This window comes from Mesoplodon bidens (genome assembly GCF_964165515.1).
Source record: "Mesoplodon bidens genome assembly, chromosome: 19".
Lineage (NCBI taxonomy): Eukaryota > Metazoa > Chordata > Mammalia > Artiodactyla > Ziphiidae > Mesoplodon > Mesoplodon bidens.
In genome coordinates this window covers 19659331-19684596 of record NC_138179.1, presented here as the reverse complement: position 1 = coordinate 19684596, position 25266 = coordinate 19659331, and the positions used below count along the sequence as shown (strand labels likewise).

General features: G+C 42.4%; 1 protein-coding gene across 7 annotated transcripts in view; it reads right to left on the bottom strand.

Annotated features, from left to right (window-relative positions):
• KIAA0753 overlaps positions 1-25266 on the bottom strand; it is a 61373-nt gene that overhangs the window by 8625 nt on the left and 27482 nt on the right. For 4 of the 7 annotated variants that reach the window (XM_081219427.1, XM_081219424.1, XM_081219426.1 and 1 more), the window contains exons 8-16: positions 22083-22318; positions 21224-21390; positions 18710-18829; positions 13662-13740; positions 12520-12603; positions 9526-9711; positions 8330-8411; positions 2634-2754; positions 1679-1903 (exon numbers count right to left, since the gene is read on the bottom strand). In XM_081219427.1, coding sequence (XP_081075553.1) covers positions 1679-1903; positions 2634-2754; positions 8330-8411; positions 9526-9711; positions 12520-12603; positions 13662-13740; positions 18710-18829; positions 21224-21390; positions 22083-22318 — 1300 coding nt within the window. Of the gene's footprint in view, positions 1-1678; positions 1904-2633; positions 2755-8329; positions 8412-9525; positions 9712-12519; positions 12604-13661; positions 13741-17319; positions 17452-18709; positions 18830-21223; positions 21391-22082; positions 22319-25266 lie in introns of all 7 variants that reach the window. The other 3 variants (XM_081219429.1, XR_014014016.1, XM_081219428.1) reach the window with 3 other exon arrangements.

The following is a 25266-nucleotide window of genomic DNA, read 5'->3' as shown; positions in this document are numbered from 1 at the left end:
AGCTGATCTGTTTCACAAAACATGTCTCACAGAAAGACTCTGGAAGTAAGAGAACCGGGAACCATGAAAGTGGAATGAAGGATCCGGTAGGAAATGAGGCAACTGTCTGAGAATCTGCGGAACAAGCAGTTAGACTGATGGGTCTCCACGTCTGCTCCTGGCAGCTACCTGACGATCCCTGCTTGACCCCCACAAAAAAAAGGAAGGTATATTCTTTGGAAAAAATAAACCAGTAATTTGGGACTTTCCTGGTGGTGCAGTGGTTAAGAATCCGCCTGCTAATGCAGGGGACACGGGTTCGAGCCCTGGTCTGGGAAGATCCCACATGCCGCGGAGCAACTAAGCCCGTGCACCACAACTACTGAGCCTGAGCTCTAGAGCTCGCGGGACACAACTACTGAGTCCGTGCGCCTAGAGTCCGCGCTCCGCAACAAGAGAAGCCACCGCAATGAGAAGCCCACGCACCGCAACGAAGAGTAGCCCCTGCCGGCCGCAACTAGAGAAAGCCCGCGTGCAGCAACAAAGAACCAACACGACCAAAAATAAATAAAGTATTAAACCAGTAATTTAAAACCCAGCCAAATCATGAATCAAGTATGAAGACAGACACCTTCAAACATGTTAAGTCTCAAGAAATGTCCTCTAATACACACAGCAGTATAGGCTCCATCAAAGTAAGAGAGTAAACCAAGAAAGAGGAGGACATGTGCAAACAGAAAACAAGGACCCTAACATGGGAGGGAGAATCTCACACTCAGTGTGGTTCCCAGGACAAGAACCACACTGAAGACCTAGAAAGCGGCTGGGCCAGACTGAGACAGAAGGAAAGAGGGCCTCAGAAGGAAGAGTGGGGGTGGAGGCGAGAGACAGAGATTAATCAACATATCTGATCATGAGGAAAACTATGTTCCGACGTGCTGGCTAGTATGTGGGGAACGATAACAAATACGTAAAAGAATAAGCAAATTAAAAAGAGGCAATTATTAACTGCTGGAATACATCTGAAACTTGTTCAAGAAAGAAATGTAACCGTAGTATACTGCTGGGCTCAGTGATGAAGCTTACCTGCATGTATGTAATAAAGTGATACTCATGAGGAATTTAAATTTGGGCTCCATTTTAAAAGAAGGAATTTACACACATCTTTCAATTAACTATTTACGTAAAAGAAGGCTACCCATTCTTCAAACATTTAGCAGCAGTGGGACTGTTTTCTGACTCCACAAAACCCCCCTTCTCAGGGGAGGTGACAGCCAGAAGGAGAAGGTTAAGTGCAGCGAAGTCTGTAGGCCTGCTGCTCCTACTGTAAGTTTGTCCCGACCGTGAAGATTTCATGACCATAACTGTTTCCTGCCCAGTAATAATCTGTGTTCTCTGATGACACAGCCCTCAGTAACAGCAACAGGAAACCTGTCCTGACTTGAATATTGTGCCTCTACCCAAGGAGAGGAGTCTGCAGAATGCTCCTTTGGATGCCATCAGCCATGCAGTTTTCCGATCTCCTGTCCCTGAAGAAAGGCATTTAGCAGAGAAAACCTGTTCACTAGCCCTGATGCAGCCACTGGAACTCCAGGGCGCAAAAGCACGGCCTGAGACCCCAGCCAGGCCTTTCTCCAGCCTTTCCGTAAGTTGACACGTGGCACCCAGTTCCTCAACAAAGCACAAACCTTCTACTGACCTTTCAGCTATCAGCCACGGGTTGAAGGAGCCCACAGCCTCGTGCGCAATAACTCGGAGGTACTGCTCGAAGCGGCGGCAGTAGTCACTGATGCTGTGCCGCATGCCCCGCGGGACAAAGAGGGCGGCTCGGCCTTCCTTCTGCTGAGCATCTTCTGAAAGGGAGAGAAGGGGAGGCTCTCTTTTTTCCGGTCTCTCCTCTGTTCCCACACTTTCATCTAGGGAACTGAGAGCAAATAAAAATGATGAGAGCGTTCAAAATCATCTGCAAGCAAGGATAAACTGTTAACTCACCCTGATGGTTTGACAACCAAAGGTTTACCTTCATTTCCCTTCCTCACACTGAATAAAACGCAACATCTTTTTTTTTTTTTTTTTTTTTTTTGCGGTACGCGGGCCTCTCACTGTTGTGGCCTCTCCCGTTGCGGAGCACAGGCTCCGGATGCGCAGGCTCAGCGGCCATGGCTCACGGGCCCAGCCACTCCATGGCATGTGGTATCTTCCCTGACTGGGGCACGAACCCGTGTCCCCTGCATCGGCAGGCGGACTCTCAACCACTGAGCCACCAGGGAAGCCCCAAAACGCAACATCTTATCACCACTCATTGTTTCTCCTTTACACCGGACTAACCCTCCACACAGGAGGAACATGTGTCCCACGGACAAAAGAATTCTTAAAGCAGATCTTGCAGTAATTACCTGCACAATCACCTGTGCCAGCGTGATGCTTTCAATCGTAAAAACCAGCTAAACGTTACTGAAAGGATCCTTAAGATGCAACACACTCAATGCCCATCTTATAAGCACTACTATTTTACTGGGCCATCTTGGAGTTTGTCAAGATCTTGGTCAAAAGAAGAATCTCTCTCTGTCTTGTGGTAACTGAAGGAATGTGAAATCTAACAACATCAAAGGCAACCAACTACAATGAAATCAGACAGTCTCGTTACCACTTACGTGCCATTGCAGGGCCTTCCTAACACGATGTTCACATCTGGGTCTTTGCGAGCTGCTGTCTTTGTGATCCTGATTGGATGAGGAGAAAGACGTCTTTCACTTACTGCTGGGATTTTTTGGTCTAGAAAAGGAGAAGCATAAAATGACTGCATATAAAGAAATGCTGGTGTATATATCAGAGCTGTCTTGGTGGCCAATAACCTGCGAGGAAGTCATGGGCACATCTCTTAAGCATAAAGGTTGCATTAGCAGTACAAAGGGAAAAAAGTGCCCTTGTTTTAAATGAAAAGGGGAGTTTAGAAGTCCCCAAGAGGGACTTCTGTCATGGTGCAGTGGTTGAGGATCTGTCTTGCAATACAGGGGACACCAGTTCGATCCCTGGTCAGGGAACTAAGATCCCACATGCTGCGGGGCAATTCAGCCTGTGTGCCACAAGTGCAGAGCCTGCACACCACACCTGGAGAGCCCGAGCACTGCAACTACTGAGCCTGCACTCTCTGGAGCTCACGCACCACAACTAGAGAGCCCACGCGCCACAACTAGAGAGAAGCTTGCGCACCGCAGCGAGGAGCCCACGTGCTGCAACAGAAGATCCCGCACGCTGCAACTAAGAACCGATACAGCCAAAAAATAAATAAATAAATATTATTAAGGGGACTGTCCTTAAAAAAATAAAAAAAAATCAAAGTTACCAAGAAACAAACCAGTGAGGAGTCAGTTTTAAGAAATAAAGAACTTGTTTAAAAGCTTCTGTCAGTTCTTTGGAAGACTCTTTGAACAGGTTCCATTAGGATCCAGCCCCCATTCCGAGGAGTCTTAAGCAGTTGGGTTTGTTCTTTAACCTTTAAATGATTTGATTACTGGAGAAGGAAAAAAACCACTCACATCTGAACACTTAATTAGCTGATCTAATTTGTCTCTGGGCTGCGTTGGAAGAATCTGCATGATGATAGTCAAAACATTTAACTTATTAACTATACCTTGCAGGCTTGACAGCTCTTTTGAGTTTTGGATTATTTATCATTTTAAATGCATTTCAAATGTAGAATCCCACTACTGGCACATACCCAGAGAAAATCATAATTCAAAAAGACACATGCAGGGCCTCCCTGGTGGCGCAGTGGTTGAGAGTCCGCCTGCCGATGCAGGGGATACAGGTTCGTGCCCCGGTCTGGGAGGATCCCATATGCCGCGGAGCGGCTGGGCCCGTGAGCCATGGCCGCTGGGCCTGCGCGTCCGGAGCCTGTGCTCCGCAATGGGAGAGGCCACGGCAGTGAGAGGCCCACATACCGCAAAAAGAAAAAAAAAAAAAAAAAGACACATGCACCACAGTGTTCACTGCAGCACGATTTACAATAGCCAGGTCACGGAAGCAACCTAAATGCCCATCAACAGATAAATGGATAAAGAAGATGTGGTACATATATACAATGGAATATTACTCAGCCATAAAAAGGAATGAAATTAGGTCATTTGTAGAAATGTGTACGGACCTAGAGACTGTCATACAGACTGAAGTAAGTCAGAAAGAGAAAAACAAATATCGTATATTAACGCATTTATGTGGAATCTAGAAAAATGGTAGAGATGAACCGGTTTGCAAGGCAGAAATAGAGACACAGATGTAGAGAACAAACGTATAGACACCAAGGGGGGAAAGCAGGGTGGGGGGGATGAATTGCGAGATTGGGATTGACATATATATACTAATATGTATAAAATAGGTAACTAATTAAAAAATGTAGAATCTCTGACTCGCATATTTATATGCTTATGATTTTTTACACTCAGAAATACTGCATAAGTCAGTTTTTGTAAAAATATTACTGAGAGGGGCTTCCCTGGTGGTGCAGTGGTTGAGAATCTGCCTGCTAATGCAGGGGACACGGGTTCGAGCCCTGGTCTGGGAGGATCCCACATGCCGCGGAGCAACTAGGCCCGTGACCCACAGCTACTGAGCCTGCGTGTCTGGAGCCTGTGCTCCACAACAAGAGGGGCCGCGATAGTGATAGGCTCACGCACCACGATGAAGAGTGGCCCCCGCTTGCCACAACTAGAGAAAGCCCTCGCACAGAAACAAAGACCCAACACAGCAAAAATGAATTAATTAATTAATGAACTCCTACCCCAACATCTAAAAAATATATATATTAAAAAATATTACTGAGAGTACAATTTTCAATTGATTTCAGAAAAGAGAAGAGATATAGATTCGACACTGCACAATTCAAAAATCACTTTAAATTTGGTTTTTGTGATGCAACTGAACATACAATCAGAACAATTAGAAACAGAGGGTTCTTATGAGGATTTCATGATTCTGGATTTAAAGTGTCCGAAACTTCATTTCAGAGCTCCTTTTAAATGCATACCTAGACACCAGCAGAGTCAGAGATAGTGACGAACAATTTAAATTGTCCTTGAAAAAGAGACCACCAAATCCTTGGTAAGGCTGTCTTCTGCATGATGCAAGCTGACTGTGGCCATTGGCCAAACCAGCAGTGAAACACTCACCCTTCAACATTTCCCTCTCCTCTGCTTCCTTACGAAAAGATGCCCGCTGATTCACTAAGCAATGATTAGAAGGGTCCTCCCTGTGCCAGGCCCATGCTAGATACAGTTGGGACACAACTGAATATGACAAAACTCTCTGGCCTCAAAGATTCTGTGGCTTCTCTGGGAGAGATAAAGAGCTCTAACAGGGTAGGACATGCCAAAAGTCCATGGGAGTTCACCGGAAGGGAGCAAAGTACCAGCCCAGGAAAGCCAGGAAAAGCACTGCCGAGTAGGATCACGTGAGCCGAGCCTCGAAGAATGGTTCAACTGTCATGTGAGGATGGAAATGGAAGCTGGAGTAGGACTGGGGGAAAGAGAGAACGACATGAACAACGAATAGTGCTGGAAAAATTACAGAAGACAAAAGGAACAAATCTGTATTTTGTTTAGATGGCTCACCTGTCTGTCAAAATTTGACACGGAGAATACTTTTCCTAAGACAATACCCCAAACTCATACTCTATAAAAAGTATATATACATAAGCTGCTGTTGTAAACCTTCTATATCCACAAGTTCCTTTACTTCTCTTAATACTCATAGTACTGAAATTCCTTTAGAGGTAATGTTTAACCACATTTTATTTTCCTCCTTTCACTGAGTAAAGTAATAACTGATAAGCATGTGTCAAAGAGAATTTGAGTAACACTCCCCAGCCCAAATTGTGATAGTAGCCTAGCAACTGCAGCCAAAGCGCATATGTATGAATTTTTTAAAGTGGAAGAGAAAAGTGAAAGTCTTTTCAACAAATGGAGCAAGAACAAGTGGATATCCATTAGTGGGAAAAAAAAAGAACCTCTACCTCAAACCACAGGCAAACTTTTATTCAAGATGGAATCATAGGCCGACACATAAAAGCTAAAACCATAAAGCTTCTAGAGGAAAACAAGAGTCTCTCTTCTCAACTTGGGAGTAGGCAAAGGTTTATTAGATCAGAGAAAGCAAAAACTATACAAGAAAAAATGCACAGGTTAGACTTTATCAAAATTTAAAATGTCTGCCCATAATAAAACACATTTGAGAAAATAAATACGTGAGTTATAGATGAGGAAGAATGTTTGAAGATATTCGCTGGAGGAGATTAGTGACTACTGGGATGAGGGGAGGGAGAATGAGGGGTGATGCTACTGGATGCAGGGCTTCTTTTCAGTGATGAAAACGTTCTGGAATTAGCAATGACGTCTGCACAATTCTGTAAATATACTAAAAATTACTGAACTCTTTAAAAGGGTAAATTTTTTATTTTTATTTTTTAAATTTTTTTGCTGTACGCGGGCCTCTCACTGTTGTGGCCTCTCCCATTGCGGAGCACAGGCTCTGGACGCGCAGGCTCAGTGGCCATGGCTCACAGGCCCAGCCGCTCCGCAGCATGTGGGATCTTCCCAGACCGGGGCACGAACCTGTGTCCCCTAGCATCGGCAGGCGGACTCTCAACCACTGTGCCACCAGGGAAGCCCTAAAAGGGTAAATTTTATGGTATGTGAATTACATCCAATAAAGCTGTTTTGAAAACAAACTATATATATATATATATATATATGACAAAGAACTCAAACCCACAATGCATAAAGAATTCCTACAACTCAAAAATAAAAAGATAATCCAATTTCTTAAAATGTACAAAAGATTTGGACACTTCACAAAGGAAGATATATAAATGACTAATAATTACTTGAAAATGTTCTAAACATCATTATTCACCAAGGAAATGAGATTAAAGCCATAAAGAGATATTGCTACAGGCCCACCAGAATGGTTACAATGAAAAAGACTGACAATTCAAATATTGGCAAAGATCTCTAGCAACAGGAACTCAATGTAGATGGGAGTGTAAAACCGTACAGACACTTTGGGGAAAGGTTTGGCAGTTTTTTATAAAGTTAAACATGTACCTATCCCATAACCTGCCAAGTCTACTCAGGTGTTTATCCAAGAGAAATGAAAACTTATGTCCATACAAAGACTATACATGAATACACCCATAGAAGATTTATTTCTAATAGCCCCAAACTAGAAGCAACCAAATGCAGATCTACAGGCAAATGGATAAACTAGATGTGGTACATGCGTACAATGGAATACTACTCAGCAATAAAAAGGAATGAACACTGATACAAAGTGTGGTCGGCTGCACACTGGCTCCACATTCTATTCCCTGGAACCTGTTAATGTCCCCTCTATGGCAAGAGGGACTTTAAGGATCTTGAGATGGGGAGAGTAGCCTGCATCACTGGGGTGGCCCCTAAATGTAATCAACATGTCCTTACGACAGGCAGGCAGAGGAAGATTTGACTCAGAAGAGGAGAAGGCAATATGACAACAGAAGCAGTGTGAAGTAATATGGCTGCAAGCCAAGGACTGCAGGCAGCCTCAGAAGCTGGAAGAAGGAACCAGCCCTGCCACCACCTTGATTTTAGCCCTTTAAGACTCACTTCAGACTTCTGACCTCCAGGAACTGTAAGAGAAAAAATTTGTTTTAAACTGCTAAATGTGTGCTTTAACTTGTTACAAACTTGTTACTGTGGCAATAGGAAACAAGTAATAGATAAATTTATAAAATATCATGTTAAATGAAAGAAGCCTTAGACAAAAGAGTAAATACATGTATGATTCCATTTACATGAAATTCTAAAACTAATCTATAGTGAAAAAAAAAAGCGCAGTGGTTGCCTGGGTGGTGGGGAACTGACAGGGAAGGAGCATAGGGGGACTCTCCGCCGTGATGAGAAGCTCTGTTTTGAGAGGAGTGTTGGGTAACAAAGGTATGCCCGTCTGTCAAAACCCATCAAATAACACTTAATAAATTAAGATCTGTGCATTTTATTATATGTGAATTTTATCTCAAAAGGAAAAAGAGCCATAAATAAATATTAAGCTCTAGTTAGTGATAACAAATGTTGAAATATTTCAGATAAGATGTACTGATGTCTTCAAATTACTCTGAAATGCATCCAAAAATAAGATGGATTGGTGGATGCACAGAGGATAAGTAGACATATGATAAAGCAAACACAGCAACATTTTAATTGTAGAATCTAGAAGATGCGTATATGGGTGTCCACTGCAGAATTTTTTCAACTTATCTGTAAGTTTGAAATTTTTCAGAATACAATGTCGAGGGAAAAAGTGGGGAAACACTCACCATTTTTTTCTTCCTGCATCCAAAGATGAGGATCAGTATATACAATTTTATTATATCTTTGGCGAACCGTCTCCTGGTATTTCTTTTAAAAAAAAAAGTATAATTTATGAGGAAAAAAATTAGTTTCATTACAAACCAGAGACTAGTACAACAGACATTTGCTATAGACACGTTGCCAGAAACAGGCATCTCCCAGGGCCAGGAAGTGATTAGTTCATGAGATGAAATGTAAAAGAAAATGAAGCAATTAATCTAATTAATCTAATCTAGACCAGCACTGCCCACTAGAACTTGAAGTGATGATGGAAATGTTCTATTTTTGCCATGTCCAATATACCAGCTACTAACTACTGACCACTTGAAATGTGAGTAATGTATTTAATCTTAATTAATTTACATTAAATGGCCATCTGTGGCTACAGACTACCATTTTGGACCCTTCAGGTCTAGACAGTTAACGAGGGGAAATCAGTTACAAGACTAGGATAAACTATACATTTAAAAATTTTCAAAAACCAACTAAAAGTTGCCTTCCCTATAATGTTTCTGTTTAGCAGCAAAGCCAAAATGAGATTTCATCATGGTGGAGTTAAAAAGAAAATGCTGAACTAGGAGTCAGGAGACCTGGATTCTCAGCCCACCTCTGGTGGGAATTTTTGTGTGACCTTGGCCACGTCACTTACTCCCTTATTGGGTCTCAATTTCCTGCTCAGAACAATCCAGGGGTTGGCTTGAGTAATGTCTGAGGTCTAAAATTCTCTGAGAAAAGTGTTCTCAAGTAGTATCATGGGAATTAGAGAAGGTAAAGTTAACTGATTTGCCAGGATCACATGTTAGCAGAGCAGAACAGGCAACTGAACAGCTTTTACAAGCTGAGGGATGAAGAAGTTAAGTTGTTGGTCACATCTGTGGGCCTGGGCTCCGCTCCAGTGTCTTTCGTATCCCATACCAATGATGAGTTATGTGTCAGGTAGGGTGCTGATACTTCATACCTCATTTTGTCCTTAAAAGCACCCTACTTATTAGAGAGGGTACAGGACTTTACCAAGGCCGTACACTGGGCTGGCAGTCGAGCTGGGATTTAAACTCAGGACCAGGTGACTCTGAAGTTCTAAGCTACAGAGCCATGAGGAGGAGCGGCGCTCGGCAGAAGTCAGCCGCCAGCCGCCAACAAGAGCTGGCAGTCCCGGCCTTACCTCCATTTCCTCCATGCGGAGCATCATGGCCTCTAGACATGGGCTGTCCTTGCTGTCCCCCAAGGTGGCTAAGGCCTCAGGCTCCGAGATCTTAGAGTGAGTCACAGCCCAGAGCTCATGAGCGGCATCTTCCAAAAAATCATCCAGCTGATGAATGCTACTGGATTCACAATCAATAGCTGTAGCCTGCAAAACAAGGGAAGGGGATGGAAAGGCAATACAAAAATAACAGAGATCTTAAAGATTAATGCTAATCATAATAAACCAACCACGCAGTGATCCAACACGCAGTTTCTACACTAAATCTAATCTCTCCTAAGTCAGTAAACATCAAGGGCAGTGACATCAGTACAATTTCTACCACAGTCATTTAAACAGTAACATCAACTGAGGAGTACCATTACTGTCCATGGGAATTATCTTTATTACCTGTTTTGCCAGTTGGTAAAGCAAATATATTCCTGTGCTATACTCAAAAGAATGTCCAATATTTCACATGTCACATACTACAGAGGACATACCTACAGTATTCTCTTTTTGGTTCAGTGCTTTGTAAAAACACCTGTTCATGACATCACAGCAGTTCATGATTCCTGTCTTTGCTTGAGACTTTCTACCTATAACCTGGAAGAGCTTTACCAGCCTTTCTTGACCTTGTATTCTTTACATTCACTTTATAGCTCGCAAAGCATTTTTATATGTGTTATTTCTTTTGATTCTAATATATGTCTATAATCTGCTCTGAAAGAGGCTTTTACAAAGAATGTCTGCTGGGGGAATAATCATATCAGGCTCTGGAATGAGACATTCCTGGGACTAAATCTTGGTTCTGCCTACTGGTATGCCTCCAAGTGTGGGCAAGTTTACTTAACCTCTCTGGGCCTCAACCTTCTGGTCTGTAACATGGAAATAATAATCCTATATTTCAGAGTTGTAAGGATTACATGAGCATTTGCACATTGGAACACTTACAATAGTGGTTGGCACGAAGAACAGTTACTGCCATAGTAATTTTTAAAACCTTTTAATTAACGGTTCACAGAAGAAAATATATTAATGGCCAATCAAGATATAAAGAAATGCTCAACCTTAACCAAAGTTAAAGAAATAAATATCAGTTGAATAGCCAATATAATAAAATTAACAAAAAAATCTAGAGACAACTAAACCAATAATACAGGCCTGGTTAAGACTTGTTTATACTTTCATTCTTAATACTTAAAGAATTGAATATCAAGAATACTATGAGATGAGAGATAAGGAAGGTCCCAATATGCTGGTATGGAAAGATCACCAAAATATAAAGAAAGAAGCTGGATACAGAAGAGCATATGGTATCCGTTTGTGGGGAGCTTTTACTTTTTACATTACACTTTTTCTGAATCGTTTGCATTTTTAGCCATGTGCATATATAACTTTTAACTAAAAAAAAACACACTTTGGAAAAATGTATTTCACATACAAGTTCAGTTAATGACAATAAACTTTTTCCTGATATCAGGGATCATCTTTTCTGCAAGTAAAACTACCGAGAGCTTCAGTTTACTTGCAAAGCGTAGCAAACGTCTTCTCCATTAGAGAGATGAGAACTCTGGGAATATGTGTTCAAGGTCCCACAGCTCTTTTATAAGTTAACACAGCAAAATAACTCTTTTTACTTCATCATGCCAACTTCAATGAGTTTGTTTTTATTCAGTTATTTATAAAAACTGACTGCTGATGGTGCTGCCTGGGAAATTCTTTGCAGTGATGCTGATGTTTACCAGCAGCCCGGAATACTGAATACTGGATAGAGTTACTTTTCTTTTTCAAGAAATTGTATCAAAGCCCATTTAATGCCTATAGAATGATTATTGTATATAAGGCTGATCATTTCTAGTAATATTCAGACATGTCTACCTCACTGACAGTATTTATGACCACTTCATATTTCTGTCATATTAATATGCCTTATGGAGCTGCCTCCCTAGATGAGAGGCTAGTCTCATTTTTCGCTAGGGAAGAAGGTATTTGGTGGCTCTGATGCACAAAGCATCCAGCCATAGCGTGCCCAGTCTGTACGAGTCAGAGGTAGGCTTTCAGCTTCCGGTCTCAGAAGCCTCACCTCACATGAGATTCTGTCACAAAATATTGGTACAATAAAATTACAATTGCAAAAATGACGAAAATACACCAAAACTAAACTATTGCTTTATAGATTAGAACAGGGATACATTCTCAAAATCTACTTTCTTCCCGTTCCTAAGGTTGGGCTGGTGGAACTTCATTCCAACTTCCTTCTAACTCTGAGACCTTCACCCTTGCTCTGCCCTTTACTTGCTTTGAGCATGTAAAGCAGTAACTTCTTTCCAACCTCCACAAAGACCCACTAGAGGCAGCCTGCACCTCCCCCTCCCTACGCCTAGGCAGGGTGGGAACATTCCCACAAATGCTGAACACAAGTCCTCCGGAGGAAGAGCACAAGGGTGGACAACCACAAGATATGTTTTCATTCTTCTCAAATGTTATCATTTGTTCCTGAGCCACCTCTTCTCTCTGCCAGGCCAGGTACTGGTCATTATTAGGCACTCAAAACATGCTTGCCTAACAAGAAATATTAGGCCCTCAGTATAAAGGAAATTAGGCCAGTAATGAGCAAAACTAGGCTGAATCAGAGGAAATGAGGGCAGCCATTCTTCTGCCGCAGGCCATCAACAGTCAGGGTCACGCAGTCTACACACACTCCATCATCAGGAGGAAAGGAAAGAGCCGCTGACAAAAACCTGTGGCTCTAGAGATTTCTGTGAGCTGTCTGCAAGGCTCATCTAAGTCATAATGCTAAATATACACTCTAAGAATTAACATGCCAAATATGAAAAACAACCTCCACCCTCTGGAGTGGGATAGTCTAGCGTTTGCAGGGTAATCCGCGTATCAGTTTTCCTTACAACCGAGGACATTATCATGCAATAATACCAGTGTCAGTCCAGAATGCCAGCCCCACACAACACGCACCTTCTCTGCAGGCTGGGCTGTTGCTGCGATCACTGATAGTCGATCCTTCACATGAGTATCTGCTTCCAGAGAAGAATTGACTCTCTATTAAAACAGACAAGCATGCTCATAAATTATGAAAATTTACAACCCATATTAGTACAAATGAATTTTGCTCCCAGAATAACTTCTGTGTGGAACTGTTCATCAGCTCTAGCTATATTGGGCTTTTTGCGGGAATTCAAAGCACTCTGTCCTCATGAAAATAAATGCCATGTGCTGGTCTTGGCTTTCTGCCCCTTTTCTTCCCCCAACTTTGTAAACACTGTCAGAGTAGCTGTGTGTTTTTGTGCAATTACTCAACTTCTCTGTTCCACAGTTTCCTCACTGATAAAATAAGGAGGTTGGACGGTTTGGCCACTAAGAACCCTCCCAGTTCTATAGTCCTGACCTGAGATTTCCATGGACTCTAAAAATGAGTTAACATTTCTTAGACCAAGAGATACAGAAGTTCAGTGGTCTATTCAGGGTCCCAGAATGTCCTTCATTCTATTTAAGATTCTAGTGCTCTTCTGTGGCCTCATCTATTCACACAAACAAGATTATTTCCATTTACGGGGTGGATCTACAGGGTCTGGCCACAGCCTTCAGCTCACTGCTTATAGGAGGACGGCCAACCTACTGGTGATGCTCTATGCAATTTCATCTTGAAGAAAGTACTGGTTTGTGCACAGAAAGCTGTCCTAACATCTCTCTCCTTGGGAAAAACAGAGCAAATCATTCCAAAGCACTGAGGTGAAAGAGCAGTGATGGGATTAGAGTGGAAGCAGTGAACGGAACACTAACACCACCAATAGCTCTATTTGATTAAGAACGTAAATTGCAATAGAAACTCATTCCCCAAAATAAAATCTCACCTTTCTCAAAAGTGGTACTTTCTCTTCCCTCATCTTGTTCCCTTACTCACAATGGAAGACACATCAACAGTGTGGGTGCCCAAAAGGGGCCCCAGCAGCACTGCACGCACGCTATGAAGCACGGAGCAGCACTGTAGCTTCCAGCTGCCAGACACTCAGCCCTGCAAAGGCTCAGTGTGACCTCTGGAGCAACTCTTTTTATTTGAGAACTTCCAAAAGGCAAGCACATGGGATGAACTAGATTACCTGGGCCTTGACCAGAAGAGGCTTCAAACGCTCCAGAACTGCCTTCTCTACCTTATCCGCTAATTGGGTGGCAGAAACACTGTTTAGAAATAAAACTGAAAATTAAAATCACAAGCAAGAAAATATCTTATTGTGCATATTTATTTACCACCCCAGGCGAAGGGAAACCAAATGATTATAAAAACTGTAGGGCCTCTCTAATTTTCATGGCCATACGAGATCCCTGGGGATCTTGTTAAATGCAGATTCTGATTCAGTTGGTCTGAGGGAGGCCTGAGAGTCTGCATTTCCAACAAGCTTTCAGGTGATGCAGTAATGCTGGTCCTGAACCTAACTTTGAGGACAAGGGCTGAGATAACATCTGAAGAAGTATATTAGGCTCTGAATCCATTTTGAAAGAATAGTGGCTGCCTTGAAACAACTAAAGAGGGCAGAAGACTCAACAAATGAAGCTAATTTTGTTCCCCCCCAAGCCCAACAATAACAGAATTAGACATAAACTCACAAAGACAAGGGGGGAAAATGGTGCTGGAAACAGAAGGACAAAAGTGGTAAGTAACTTACTGACTTGAGAAAGCTGAATTCTAGGGTCATAATGGGGAAAGCTGAGAACTCACACAATTTGTACTGCTGACTTAAAGAGGCCCAAGACTGGTAGCACCAGGTATGCCTAGGCCTGGGGGTGAGCTGGGAGGAGGTGGCTTAACTATAAAAGACAAGAGTCAAATGATGTTTGAGAAGTTAGATCCCCAGGTCCCTTTCCCTCCTTCACACAACTGGACCACTGCCTCTCTCCAACTCTGAGGGAAGTCTGGTTGCTCATTCTCTGGAGGGGCCTCTTGACTAGGGGATGCCAATTACCTTGAGACAGTAGGTGCCCTACTGAAAAGAGGGGATTCATGTACGTAAGCTGAATGCCGAGTGGTAAGACTCACCACCCTCCTGCCCAGCTCAGCTCCTAGGACACTGGCATCCAGGTCCTCACCCTCCAGGCAGAAGATCAAAAGACTCATCTCTGGATAGTTTGACCTACCCCAAAGGAAAGACCTAAAGACCCACATGAGGGTCCTTATCCAACAGTCCACCCAGATGACCCTAGAGTAAAGCTCAAGGTCAATAATCCTTTCATCAGATAGTGCTAGAATAGCCAGATATCCATAAGGAAAACAATGAACTTGGATCAGCATCTCATCTCATGTACAGAAATTAATAAAAAATGGATTGCAGACATAAAAATAAAACCTAAAACTATAAAGCATTTAGAAGAAAACACAGAATATCTTTGAGATGTCAGCATTGGCAATGATTACTTATTTCACAAAAGAGACTGTAAAATGAAAAAATTGATAAGCTGATCTTAATCAAAATTTAAAACTTCTAGTCATCAAAAGACCCCATTAAGAAAATATATAGGCAAGCCACAGTATTGTGAGAAAATATCTGCTGCACATATTCTGAAAAGGGCCTCAAATCCAGAAAATATGTTTTAAAACTCTTAAAAATCAATAATTAAAAAAATGATAAAAAAATGGCAAAAGATTTGAATAGATACATGACAATAAGCACTAAAACAGATCCTCATCATCATTAGACTTCAAGGAAATACAAATTAAAATCCCAACAAGACACCACCACACTCTCACCTGAACGGCTAAAATTAAAAAAAAACAAACAAAAAAAACCCCAGACATTACCAAATGTCAGCTAGGATGTGGAAAAACTAGAAAGTAACTCCCATACTAACTAAAAATGGAAAATACCCCAAAGGTTAATTCACAGGAGGATGGATAAACAGACTGTGGGATAGTCATGCAATAGAATACTTCTTGGCGATCAAATAGAACACTATACAAGGCAGCCCGCTGTCCCCCTGACCAGGCTTCTTCCAGAAGTCCACTGCACTTGGTTCATTTCCAGATGCCCCAAATGGTGTAAGCCCTACATTTGCAAGGACTCGTTCATGACCTTGCCCATTAACTTCCCAGGATGGGCACCTAAAAGCTCCTAGGGAAGTGCAGGATGGACTCTGTGCAGACTACTTTCCCTGGGAATCTTCATCTACTACCAGCAGCATTGCCTTTTCCTTGTTTAGCTAGGTTTGGGCTTGCTTCTCAGCTGTCAGGATGAACAATATATGGCTAGCAATACACACTTATGTAACAGATTTATGAATAAGGGTAATGAAAAGATTAACACAGGAATCAGGACAGTGGTGAACTCTGGGGAAAAAGAAGGGGATGCAACTGAAGAGAGACTCACAGGGAGTTTGAGAGCAGGGGTGCTGACCTATCTCGTGGTTTGGGGGGGTGGTTCACAGTGCTCACCCGCTAAAGAAAGAGCCACAGCCCTTCCAGCCTGGGAGTGAACATTCTATCATGACCAGTGACAGCATGCACAGCTGTGTCAACGAGAATTCTGTTCATGTGACTTCAGGGTGAATCGTTATCAGAGCTAGAAAAATGAGCCAACTGCAGCAGTACCAACTCAACCTTCTCATGAACTTCTTCGTGCCCGTAGTTAGGTGGTAACACTCTTGGGGGCAAATGGGAAAAGCAACCTCATTCAAAAACCTTAGGCTGCACTCAAGCTAACACGTGAAGCAAAAGTATCCACACAGCCACCCACAAGAGCAGACTGCACGTTAACCTCCTACCCTACTGAACCAGGAGAAAAGCACCTCTGAGTGCAGTACAAACAAACAGATATAATACCGATCTTTCAGATAAAACTCCTCCGAAACTATAGATATCATTCAAACTCCACACAAAAGAAATAATTCCTAGCAAAAATACTGTGTTAAATACACGCAGGCACGCAGATATTCATTCATTCATTCATTTAGTGAGCTTAGGCCCAAATGGTCCAGCTTGGTGGTGAAACTATCTAGACCAATTAGAATAGGCAAGCATTCACTATCCTTCCTCAGAAGCAAACACATACCTCAGTTTTTTTTCCCCTTATTAATTAATCAATCTATTTATCTATTTATTTATTTATGGCTGTGTTGGGTCTTTGTTGCTGCGCGTGGGCTTTCTCTAGTTGCGGCAAGCGGGGGCTACTCTTCATTGCAGTGGGCGGGCTTCTCATTGTGGTGGCTTCTCTTGTTGAGGAGCATGGGCTCTAGGTACACGGGCTTCAGTAGTTGTGGCACATGGGCTCAGTAGTTGTGGCTTGCGGGCTCTAGAGCACAGGCTCAGTAGTTGTGGTGCACAGGCTTAGTTGCTCCGCAGCATGTGGGATCTTCCTGGACCAGGGCTCAAACCCGTGTCCCCTGCATTGGCAGGCAGATTCTTAACCACTGCGCCACCAGGGAAGTCCCATACCTCAGTTTTTGAAGTCTGTCCATTTCTCCAGTTTTGAGTTCATTCAATTCCTTTGTTCTTCTGGAAGTTTCAGCATCAAGCCAATTGAGCCTAGAGGATGGTATCAGAGTCACCCCAATTCTCCTCAAACCAGCCAGGACTCCCTGGGGCTCCAGTCTGGGCTCCACTGTTGGCTTCTTAGGTGACTTCAAAGTACTTTAAGCAGGCAGATGGTCAATAAACATAAGAAGTGTGACTACACCACTAAACAATCTCAACTAGTTGTGAAAATGACTAGATGATGTAAAACAGCCCTGCTGCTTTGGTTTTTCTCTACCTCAGAAACACACAGTTACCTCTGTTTTTGCATTTTGTCCATTTCTTCGGCTTTTAATTCTTCTAATTCCTTTAATCTTTTGGAAGTTTCAGCATCAAGCCAAGTGAGTCTAGCAGACAGTACAAAAGACTCAGACCAATTCTGCCTTGACCTGCAGGTATCATTACCCCATAAAGAGACCAGGAGTCAGGATCCCCCAGAGCACCAATCCTGGCTCCATTAAAGACTCAAGAGGTAACGCAGCCTCTGGGCCAGTAAAGCCCTCCGTGTAACGTTTCACGTAAAAAGACATTCACCTGCAAGAGCACTCCTAGTGAGCGTGCAGAGCCACACACACAAAAAAATACCCACGAATATTCTCGAGAAAACTAGCCATTGCTGCAATTAGGACTTCTTGCTCAGCTGTAAAACAAAGCTGCTCCTGTATCTTCCAGCTCAGACAAAGAAATGGGCTCCCAGGAGAGTCCTAAAGGCAGAGCAAAGTCAAATAAAAACAGAAAGGCAAAGCTAACTCGGAACAACGTTATTGTATGTGTTAGGGCTTGATGCTTTCAGTTTAGGGTATGTGAATAGTATCAAATTATCTAATGGTCCACTTTCGCTTTGGCTTCCCCATAATTGCAAGAACAATTCCAGCCAAATGAATGCAGAGCAACCTGTTTTCACTGCTCTCTTGTCATGGAGTGGCCTCACCTCATCACCCCCTATTTAAAGCCTATTCTTTAAGTCCTAATTGATTTTCCATCTCCCTCCACAAAGCCTAGATCTCTGCAGAGGTGTCCTGTCCCCTTTCTGAACTCTCTCAGCTCTTAACTCTTCAGTTCTCAGGGGACGTACCATGTTCTATCTTAAATTATAGTCAGTGATATGTCCTCTCTACTGAGTATAAATAAGTAGCAGCTGGGATTCTGTCCTTTTTGCCCCCCTTTTTAAAAGTCTCCAGAGAGCTCACAACTGTACCATATACAAAATGAGCAACTGGTAGACAACTGACACATACGTAATTTTTGAATGAATTAGACAAGGAATAAAAAAGGGGTTCACGGGCTTCCCTGGTGGCGCAGTGGTTGAGAGTCGGCCTGCCGATGCAGGGGACACGGGTTCGTGCCCCGGTCTGGGAGGATCCCACGTGCCGCGGAGCGGCTGGGCCGGTGGGCCATGGCCGCTGAGCCTGCGCGTCCGGAGCCTGTGCTCTGCAGCGGGAGAGGCCACAGCAGTGAGAGGCCCGCGTACGGCAAAAAAAAAAAAAAAAGGGGTTCACTGTCTGAGCTGCATAATTTGACAGAAAAGTTTAGTAATTTCCATTTTAAATAGCCAACTTTATACATGGGAAAGAGAAGAGTTCGCTTTAGAATCCTCGTGAAACGGGGCCTTTACTTTTCAAAGACTTGACGAACGCCAGGACAAACCTCACTGCTTCGTGCTCAACAGCACCTCTCAACTGACTTTCCTCTTGAGTATCTTCTTGCTGGACAGACTGTTCTTTTGCAGCATCTTTGGGGCTAGATTTCACCTTTAGCCAGGCAGCACTGCAAAAAAATGGAAAACTATGCCTTTGTAATCATTCACTCCACATCCAATGACTCGTAAAAGGTGCCAGCTTAGAGAAGACAAGAGCGTTAAATTAATGGTGATCTACAGGATGGGGCTCTGAATCGGAAACTGAATGTAAAGCAGAGTGAGATCCTCCAGGGTTCAGGCTCAGTGTCAAAGGAAAGAAGTCCTCCTTTGCTTCATTTAAGCAATCACTATTTTAAACGAAAAAACAACTGTCAATTACAGAATAATGGGTGAACCTCAACAGAACCCTGTTTTAATATATAGATTTGGGTCACTAACTACATTCCATGTTACATAGCAAGTTTGTGCCTTTATAAGGCCTAATACAGCACTTTGAGCCCATAAGCCTTATGCCCTCCCCTCCTCCACCAACCACACATACACTCTAGAAGACAGTCCACTGTATATTTGGTTTGCAATATAAACTCCAACCAACTGCTGGTTTTATGAGCTTACAACTGAATTCACATCTCTATACTAACGCATATATAAAAATACAGATTTTTTTTTTGGCCACGTTGGGTGGCATGCGAGATCCTAGTTCCCCAACCAGGGATCTAACCCATGCCCCCTGCAGTGGAAGCATGGAGTCCTAACCACAGGACTGCCAGGGAATTCCCCAAAAACATAGAATTTAGAGCAGAGAAATAAAAGCAAAAAAGCACATACACTGTGAAATCAGAAGACCTGATTTTAGTCCCAGCTCTGCTATATAAGCAAGACATTAGATTCACTGGACACTGTTTCTTCAGCTTTAAAGTGAGAGTCGAGGAATAAGCATAACCATCCATTCACAATCATTCAGAGTCTTCGGGGACTCCATCCCACCAGGCTTCTCACCGTGTTTCCTGCCCGCCTCTTAAAGGCTGAACCCTTCAAGTCACCTATCTTCTCACTTGTTCTCCTCCCCCCATTACTACTTTTGGCTGCCTTCCTTTTACTGTCCTACCTCCTGGCCCTTTCCATTGTGCTTTTGAGAACCACTGTCCCACAGTATACAAGCTCCCTTCGCTTTTAATTTTTTTTTCTATATATATATATATATTCTATAAATTTATTTATTTATTTTTGGCTGCATTGGGTCTTTGTTGCTGCGCACGGGCTTTCTCTAGTTGTGGCAAGTGGGGGCTACTCTTCGTTGCAGTGCGCAGGCTTCTTGTTGAGGTGGTTTCTCTTGTTGCGGAACACGGGCTCTAGGCGTGCAGGCTTCAGTAGTTGTGGCGCATGGGCTCAGTAGTTGTGGCTCGCAGGCTCTAGAGTGCAGGCTTCAGTAGTTGTGGCACATAGGCTTAGTTGTTCTGCAGCATGCGGGATCTTCCCTGACCAGGGCTCGAACCCATGTCCCCTGCATTAGCAGGTGGATTCTTTCTTTCTTTCTTTCTTTCTTTCTTTCTTTATTTATTTTTGGCTGTGTTGGGTCTTCGTTTCTGTGCGAGGGCTTTCTCCAGTTGCGGAGAGCGGGGGCCACTCCTCATTGCAGTGCGCGGGCCTCTCACTGTCGGGGCCTCTCCTGCTGAGGAACACAGGCTCCAGACGCGCAGGCTCAGTAGTTGTGGCTCACGGGCCCAGCTGCTCCGTGGCATGTGGGATCCTCCCAGACCAGGGCTCGAACCCGCGTCCCCTGCATTGGCAGGCGGACTCTCAACCACTGCGCCACCAGGGAAGCCCCGGCAGGTGGATTCTTAACCACTGTGCCACCAGGGAAGTCCTCCCCTTCACTTTTAACCAATTCCCCAAAGACTACTTCCACCTAACTGGACTCTGCTGCCCCTGAAGGACAATGCCTTCTCCCCAGCTCCGTGGAATGGCGGGTCCTCATTCTCCATGTGCTATGAGTGAGGGTGACAAGGCAGTAATGTCAGCATTACCCTAACTGTCCCCTGCGGTCAGGACAGCATCTATGATTTGCACGGTTTTATAATTCATATTGTCTTGACTTGGAATAGGAATTATTTTTAAATATTCATTCATTTAGCAAAGATTTACTAGATGTCTATGAAGATTTACTACATCAGGCCCTGTACATTCAGATATAAGGAAGGCACAGTTCCTGGCCTCAAGTAACTAGGATCCACTGGGTGAAGAGACAAGTGAAGGCAGCCCATGATCCTCCATATGGTGAACATGTCCACAGGGTATTGGGGTGACCCGTGGGAGTTACTCTACTCATAGCTAGGTAGGAAAGAGGAACCAATAGGCTTCTAGCAAAAAATGTCTCATGTATATATTACTCATCCAAATAAGCTTTTCTCCTTAATGGGAACTAAGGATGCTGCCTTATTTGCTCTAAGGAGTAGGTCACCTTTGATCTGCGGAGAAAAATAAAGTCACACACCCAAATGGTTCCGTTAATTTTTACATACCATTTAGGAGATGCCAGCGGGGGTGTGGGGTTTGGAGGTATCCAAGGAGCCCTATGGTCCTTCACAGGCTGCTGGTTCATTTTTAACCTGGAGGAGACTGTTGTCCGTTGCAACCTGCTTTTGCTGTAAGATCGGGGTGGTCTACTTTTTTCAGCTTTGTGGAGTCTCTGCAAGAGATAACTATGAATTATAAAGCCAAACGGACATCAAAGAAACTGGCTGTAACCTCTGGCTTACTGAAGCTTCAAATGGCCCTATGATGTTCATACACCCATTCAGCAAAAACTTAAGTGGAAAGCACTGTAGCAGAAATTTGGGGAGGGTACAAATTACATTGAAACAACCTTGGTTGTGGGGAGAGGGTTGGAGGCATAAAGCTAGAATCCCTGGCTTGGCCGTACATTAAAATATAATGTACTTTCAAGCCAGCTGGCTCCCAAAGCCATATTAGAAAGTACTCACCCTAAGATGCCTTTCAATATCAAATATTTATCGATATTTATCTGTAGCAGGAAATCTTAATCCTCTCAAATTTCACACTTCCAAATCAGAAGCAGAAAAAGTCTGAATTTTAAAATAGCCTACCCAGTGAAGACCTTGGTATCCAAACAGTTAGGCTCTTATTAAACCAGGACAAGAAAGAATGCCCTGCCCTTAGTAACAGTATTAAAACTTGTTGTTTTTTGTTAAAAAATAAAAACGACCTGGAGCTAAGCTTAGTTTAGACAGTTGGACTCAAGGGCTCTGGCATTCAAATGCCTGAGAACTCAAATCCTAGCTCCACCTCCTACCAGCCTGTGTGACCTTGGACAATGTCAGATTAATACAAATGGGCCAGAAGAAAGGAGTGATTTCATACTTGCTGTAGTCTTGCCGGTGCCAGAGTATCTTTCTTCCTAAAGGGTGGCACGTTCTCAGTCACAAGCTTCTTTTTCCCTGCTCTTGTTTTTGCCAGGGCTAATGCCTCTTCTTTGAAGTTCGCATTTTGGTCTACAATAGATGGAGCTTCTTCCAGAAGGATATCCGCATTTAATACATCAAGCTCGTTTTCCAACCTCTGGGTCATTGGAAGCTCTGTATCAGGTTGATACTTATCTACATGGAGATTTCAGAAGGACAAATTGAGGGAAATGCTGTTCAAATCAAGTGAGAGTGATTATCTAGAGACAGATAAGCTCACAATACCCTGTTAAAAACTGAGGTGTTTTGCTGTCAGAGTTGCTCCTAATCCTATGACTCCTACTGCAGTTCTACAAGCAGAAACCTAAGTGCCATGGCTGACTCCCTGAATCTCACCTCCCACATTTACTTACTCACCTGGTCTCTCAGATCCCAATTCTTAAATATGTCTTGTCCTTCCTTGCCTTCTGCCACTACCCAAGGTCAGGCTTGCAATATCCTGTGACTGTAACAATAGCATCTTCTAACTGACCCCTTCTTTATCTTCAATCACACCTTCTCCTGGCTACCATAATTATTTTTTTCAATGTAAATATTTAAATATCACTTCTCAAAACCTTCAATGGCTCCTAATTTGATACAGAATAAAGTCTGAACTCCATACATGACATACAACCTGCAGTGGAAAAGAAAGTAAAACTGTCTTTATTTGAAGATGAGATATTTCCTACATAGAAAAAAAATCCAAGAGAATCTACAGATAAGCAATTACAACTAAGAATAGAGTTCAGCAAGGTTTCTGGATAAAAGAAGAAAAATATACAAAAGTCAATATCATTCCCACAGATCAAAATAACTAATTAGAAAAAACACCCCATTAACATTAGCAACTAAACTGTAGGGCACTAAGGAAGAAATCTAATGAAAGGTGTACAAGACTTTTACAGAAAAAATTCCAAGGTATTTTAAAGGACATGAAAGAAAATTTGGATTAATTGTATTCATGAATGAAAAAATACTGTAAAGCTGTCCATTCTCCCCAAAGTGATCTACAATTTCAAATGCAAGTTCAATTAAAATCCCAACAGATTTTTTTGTGGATCTAAACAGGTTAATGCTAAAATTCTTATGAAGTGTAAAAATCCCAAGATAGCCCAAATAATTCCGAAGAACAAAAAAGTGGGGAATAGGGCAGGGGTGGGAGTCTTATTTTCCCAGAGATAAAGTATTCGTGATAAAGCTGTAATAATTAAGGCAGTGTGGGAGTGATACAGGAACAGGCAGAAACCAATGAAGCAGGATGGATATGACAAAGGCAGTATGACAAATCAGTGAATATGAACTGGATTGTTCAATAAATAGTGCTGAAATTATTAGTATCCATAGGTAACAAAATAAAAACTTAACTGTTCAGCGTGAGGATCCTTGCCTCAAACTGAACACTTATATTCTAAATGGAACAAAGACCTAAATGTGAAAGGAAAACTTTAAAGATTTTAGAAGAAAATACAGGAGAATATGATTATGACATCAGGGCAGAAAAGGCTTTCTTAAAGTCAAATATAATGTTAACGTATTTAAACTTAATTACATGAAACTACAACTTCCTTTTGACAAAAAGACACCATAAAGTCACAGACAAGCCAGAGTCTGGAAGTACATCTCTGTAATGCATATAACTAATATAGGCTTAATATACAGAATATATAAAGAACGCCTATGAATCTATAAGAAAAACGAACAATCCAATACAGAAACAGGCAAAGGAAAGAAAACGACAATTTAGAGAGAAAATCTGAACCGTCAATAAAAACATGAAAAGATGATCATCAGTAATCAGAAAAATTGAAATTAAGACAATGAGGTACCATTTCACATCCATCAGATTAGGGGGAAATTTTTAATGTGACAATACTATGTATAAACAAGGATATAGAAAAACAAGTACTCTCACAAGCTACTAGTGCAGGAGTAAACTGGCACAGCTACTTGAAAACTCACCCACACTGTCAGCCAGCAGTTTCACTCCTGGGCACAGACTCAGCCTAGAGGAACCCTCACGCTTACACAGGAAGACATGAACACAGATATTCACTTCATCAGTGTTTGTAACAGCAAAAAAGTGGAAACGACCCAAATGTCGATCAATAAGAACTGAGAATAAACTATGGTATATTCATACAAGGGAAACCCACCCAGTGGTTAAATTAATAAATAAGAATTCATGTATAAATATGAACAAGTCTTACAAACGTAAGTGGAGGGGAAAGGAAACTACAAATGTTGCATTTGTAAGATATCACTGACATGAAATGCATAGCATATGAAACAATACTTTATAGTGTTTATGGATAGAGACATAAGCAGTACAGGTATAAAAACAGGGCAGGTCCCTATTATAATAACAAAAGTAACCTCTGGTGAGGGAGGGAGGGGTATAGAATGGGGAGAGAAATATAAAAGGCACTTCAGCTGTAGCTGTCATATTTTATTTCCAAAAAAAATTCTGAAGCAAATAAAACAAAAATGTTAAAGTTTATTAAATCTGGCTAGTAGATATACAGGTATTTATTATTTTCATTCTTTTTCTATATGTTCAAATATTTCATAATAAAAGGAAAACTATATTTAGACTACTTTAATCTGGCCAAAGGCCAGATTCTCCTTGCATCATTTTTTCTTTTTCTTTTTTTTTTGCAGTACGCGGGCCTCTCACTGTTGTGGCCTCTCCCACTTCGGAGCACAGGCTCCGGACGCGCAGGCTCAGCGACCATGGCTTACGGGCCTAGCAGCTCCGCGGCATGTGGGATCTTCCCGAACCGGGGCACGAACCCATGTCCCCTGCATCGGCAGGCGGACTCTCAACCACTGCGCCACCAGGGAAGCCCATCACTTTTTTAATCTGGTACTTTTCAAGGTCATGGAAGTTAAGCAGCAAGGATACCTAAATTGGAAGGAAAGAATGCTTAGACTAAATCCTCAGTCTAAAACTTATTAATCCCCAAGTTTACATATAGCAAGGCAACTCTGACCTCTAGGTCCTGATGCCTTTTCAGTTCTGACTTGCAAAAATCAACTGCAAATATAGTACAAGTTCCAGAGGCAGCTGAGTTTGAGGACATTACTGGTGATGGGGAGGGAAC